The sequence below is a fragment of the Piliocolobus tephrosceles genome, chromosome 3, assembly GCF_002776525.5.
Source record: "Piliocolobus tephrosceles isolate RC106 chromosome 3, ASM277652v3, whole genome shotgun sequence".
NCBI lineage: Eukaryota > Metazoa > Chordata > Mammalia > Primates > Cercopithecidae > Piliocolobus > Piliocolobus tephrosceles.
The window spans coordinates 108,273,394-108,277,949 of NC_045436.1; the positions used below are offsets into that span (position 1 = coordinate 108,273,394).

At 32.9% G+C, this 4,556-nt stretch overlaps 1 protein-coding gene across 5 annotated transcripts in view; it reads left to right on the forward strand.

Moving 5' to 3' along the window:
• PRKG2 (protein kinase cGMP-dependent 2) overlaps nucleotides 1-3,470 on the forward strand; it is a 115,911-nt gene extending 112,441 nt beyond the window's left edge. For all 5 annotated transcript variants that reach the window (XM_026456701.2, XM_023222572.2, XM_023222571.1 and 2 more), the window contains one exon: nucleotides 1,152-3,470. In XM_026456701.2, the coding sequence (XP_026312486.1) occupies nucleotides 1,152-1,247 (96 nt within the window). In that variant the 3' untranslated portion in view covers nucleotides 1,248-3,470. The remainder of the gene's footprint in view (nucleotides 1-1,151) is intronic.
• The last annotated feature ends 1,086 nt before the right edge of the window (nucleotides 3,471-4,556 follow it).

Consider the following 4,556-nt stretch of genomic DNA (forward strand, 5'->3'; position numbering starts at 1 on the left):
TGAATTTCTAAAGGTCATTATTAAATAAACATTTTTTGAGAAGAAATTATTTCATGGTACCTATGGATAGATATTGTTTATTAGAAGAATGGGATCAGATTCAGCATCAATTCTATTCCTTTTTAAAATTATTGTTATATAGATACAAGTTCTACGAGTTGTGTTCTCACATATATAAGTGGGAATGGAGGGTTTTATTACAGCGATGTCACTTTGAGCTCCTGAATAATCTCTAGCTCTGTTCCTCCACCACATTATCATCTATCATAAATAATATTTTTAATTATTTTTCAGCTGATTATTCAATTAGGCACTACTTACATTTGTTTGAAAGCAGAGTTAGAAATCATTTTATTTGTGAAATAATTTAATACCAGCATAATTTTAGTCTTTCAACAGGGTCACTAATATTTTGAATTGTTCCTTTTTTGGCATTCTGAATACTTTATATGGATCAATTAACTGTAAAAATATTCAAGATTGGTGAGAAACTTATACAATGGAAGAAGAATGCTGGCAGATTTTGATTTTAAGAGAGTTTTCAATTAAAAAAATAAAAAGACATAATTTCTGTCACTTTTTTTTTTTTTTTTTTTTTGAGACGAAGTCTTACTCTATTACCCAGGTTGGAGTGCAGTGGTGTGATCTCAGCTCACTGCAGCCTTCACCTCTCAGGTTCAAGTGATTCTCCTGCCTCAGCCTCCAAAGTAGCTGGGATCACAGGTGTGTACCACCATGCCCAACTAATTTTTATATTTTTAGTAGAGACGGAGTTTCACCACATTGGCCAGGTTGGTCTCGAACACCTGACTTCAGGTGATCCACCTGTCTCGGCCTCCCAAAGTGCTGGGATTACAGGCATGAGCCACAGCGCCTGGCCTATTTCTGAAAGTTTTCTTTAGGAAAACTCCTTATGCCATGTAGTTACTATTGAACGTTATCTGGTGACCAAATGTATTTGGTTGTAAAGAGAAGATCTCATGAGGCTGAGACTAGGACTCAAGAATGATAATTGGTCATTTTTTCTAGTATGTAACTTCCAAGTGGTTGCAGTATGAAATCAGTGTTCCGATATAAAAAGCATTACCCGTATGTGATAGCATGCTTGGTCAACATTATTCTTACTTTTGTTTTAATTATCTCTATATTAGCTCAATGGACCCATAGATCACAGCTACTTTGACAAATATCCTCCTGAAAAGGGAATGCCTCCAGATGAGCTATCAGGCTGGGATAAGGACTTCTGACAGAAGAAAAGTTGATTACTGCCTGTACATTATAGAAGAGGACCTCAACGATCAATAATCCAACACATTATTTTCTTTTCAGAGTATTATAATATCTTTGGAAGACCATTAGGGAAAAGAAATCCCTGCACAAGGGGAAGAGGAGAATGGTATGGATGTGATTCTGAGTTATAATGTCTCATTTAGATGCTGTGAATTGTTGATGTATTACATTCTTTGCTTTTCTCAACTGCTAGAGGCTGCCCCATTTTCCTTTCCACAATCAGAGCCATTTTTGTTAAAGTGGCAGTTTTTTCTGCGATCTATTGTTCCACTCTAATCATATCCTTCTAGTTTGAGTACTACTAATGTTTAAAAAGGGTCTTGTCCTTGAATAACTAAGTCATACAAATAGAAGGAAATACAATGGTGAATTTTGGAGAGCTCCCCAGCTCTCAGAACTTCATATAAGCATGATGGCATCTTAAAATGGTGGTCTGCAGAAAGCATGGTAGCCAACAGAACCTCCTGACTTTCACCTGCTTGTAACCTGAAAGTATATTAATATGCCTCTGACATGAGTCCAGGGAGAGGCAAGATTGAGCAATAGTCAGTGGTACCTTTCCCCAAAGTAATTGAATCAATCAATCCAGTCAGATAATTATTTTCTATTGAGCAATAGAAAAAAAGTAAAGCAAGAACTATTTTCTTTCCTTTATGATCAGCTGCGATACCTTAGAGACTTTTCAAAAGCCTTTGTTCAAGATAGTTACAAATGTGTGGTTAAATGATGCTAAAATATTTTCATAACCAAAGTAGAAAATATGCTGGAACAAAATTGTGAAGGCTTTTGCCTTCCAGTAAATAGAAAGGAGAATATATTCTAATAGGTAAGACTGCTAACTCTGAAAATCTGAGGTATTTTAAAAAATTCTGTGATTGTTGTTATTAATAAACCAAAATTGTATAGAATCATCGTTAATTTTTAATCTAAATCCCATTGACAAATGTTGATGCACTGTAATCACTGCTGAGTTAATAGTTCTTTTTAAAGACATCTGAGTCATGGATGGGTTTATAAATTTAGATTGTTAAGACAGGCAGGCCACCGGAAAAGTGATAGGATTTCAGAAGTAAAAGGGACAACAGCATTCCTCCTATCCCTTCCTTGCAATCATCCAAATAATAAATAGGATAGTTTCAATAGCATGGGATCCTAGTACCTAAGAACTTCACTGGTGAATGGTTGTATGTATTGACCATGATCATTCCCTTACCCTCCTTCCAAAATGAATGAGAAGCAGAGACTTTTCTGTATTTTTTAAATCTAGCAGAGTAAAAATGCTGTATAAGTTCTGGGATTATTCGAGCTTCTGGTTATATTTTCATATGATAATGTTCTATGTCAAAAGCAACCTCTACTCAGTCCCCACTCATAATTTCATCGTTCAGAAAAAAGCCAGCTATATGCTTCCTTAACAAGTTAAGCTAGATAGGTGAAGCCCAATCCAGAGAGGTGCATCCTTAACAAATTAGATTTCCACATTTATAATCCTTTTGCTGAACCAAAGAGTTTTTGTTCCTGGAGCTGTATTTTTAAAGATTATGTATTGTACATAGAATAATCATTTTTAAGAGGATTGACATAACCTGCTTAAAGAATTTCTAAGAGTTTTTAAAGATTTTTATTTGAATTTGGTTTATTTGTACTGTACATTTTTCCATGTATATATTTTTAAATTACCAACATATAAAGATAGAAAATTTACATATTGGGTGGATATTAGGACTATACAGTTATAATAGGAATGATATTATCAAAGCAGATCAATAGTTGTAATTTTTAAAACCCTACATATATAGAAATAAAAACCAAGTTAGAGTACTACAGGTTTATTTTTCCTGTGATTGACCATGCCAATGTGTTATCTTCCCATGTGATTTTTATTGTTTCCTTAGAGTACTTAAAAGATGAAGAAATGAGAGATTGAACCATTAAATAATCCCAACTCCGCTATTTACTAACTGAGTGACTTTGGGAAAGTGATTTAGCTTTTTTGAGTACTAGCTTTCTCATTCATAGAAAAAGGCAGAGTAAAGTAATATTTACTTTAGAGGTTTGTTTCAGGGATTAATTAAGTTATGTAGAGAGTCTTTTGCCCGGTATCTGTGAAATAACCATTGCTGCATAGACGGGAGCTACTGTTACTGTCTCTATTAAAATTAAAGGGGCCTTAATAACCATTTAGTCCTGAATCTTATGTATCATTGGTATCTGTATGCAGAATTGTACTGATCAAATCCAGTATCTGTCTTTTTTTTTCTTTTAAATCATGAAGTAAAAATGATTGATGAAAAACTTCGGTGTATGAGATGAAGGGTTAACCCTCACTAAAATGAAGTGCTTCGTTAAGTTAACCTAAATTTTATTTTTTGTGAATTAAAGATACACACATATAAGGAAATACAGAAAATTATCCTTATATATGCAAACCCATCATTTTCATAATCATTAAATCATTCCCAATCTCTCTTGTTAGGATATAAACTTAATTTTTCATCCTTGAGCTTCTTCCAAGTGGGACCAACTTTTCATAATTATAGGTTCTTAATGTTTTCTTAAAATGTAAACACATCTGAAGAAAAGAGAGTATAGTAGTGAAAAGTAAGAGATTTAGAGAAGAAAAAAAAAGACTTGGGCTTGAATTCCAGCTCTGCCCAGATTTATGTAACCTTGAACATTAAACCACAGCTTTATCCTTCTGGAACTTGGAGATATACATTTAAAGCTTTGAAACCTTGCGCCAGAATATTATTACTAGTAGTTCATTCATAATAAACATTTGAAAATAAATATATATGTATTTTTTGGGGCACAATAACAAATCCTTGTTCTTTATTGCTAGGCATTGTACTAGGAGTATTTATATCTTAATAGATATAAATAATCATTCACATAAGATTCTAAAATAATTATAAATATACAGATAGTTGACTTTATTCAAAATTTTTTATTTATTGGCCTTAAACATGCATTTAAAAAAAAAAAAAAAAGATTCTCATTTTATTTTTTGTTTAAATTACCTGAGGGCTCCAGTATGATGATGACGATTATTATTGTTATTTATATCTTTCTCTCATTTAAAAAATTCTACATTCAGGGTGCACATGTATGTTTGTTACTTGGGTATATTGCATAATGGTGGTGATTTGGTTTTCAATGTACCCATCACCCAAATTTAAATATACATTTTATTCACGATTTAGCTCTGATGGTTTTGCATGGCTTAGTCCCAGTTGTTATAACTGTGTAACAAATTACCCCAAAAC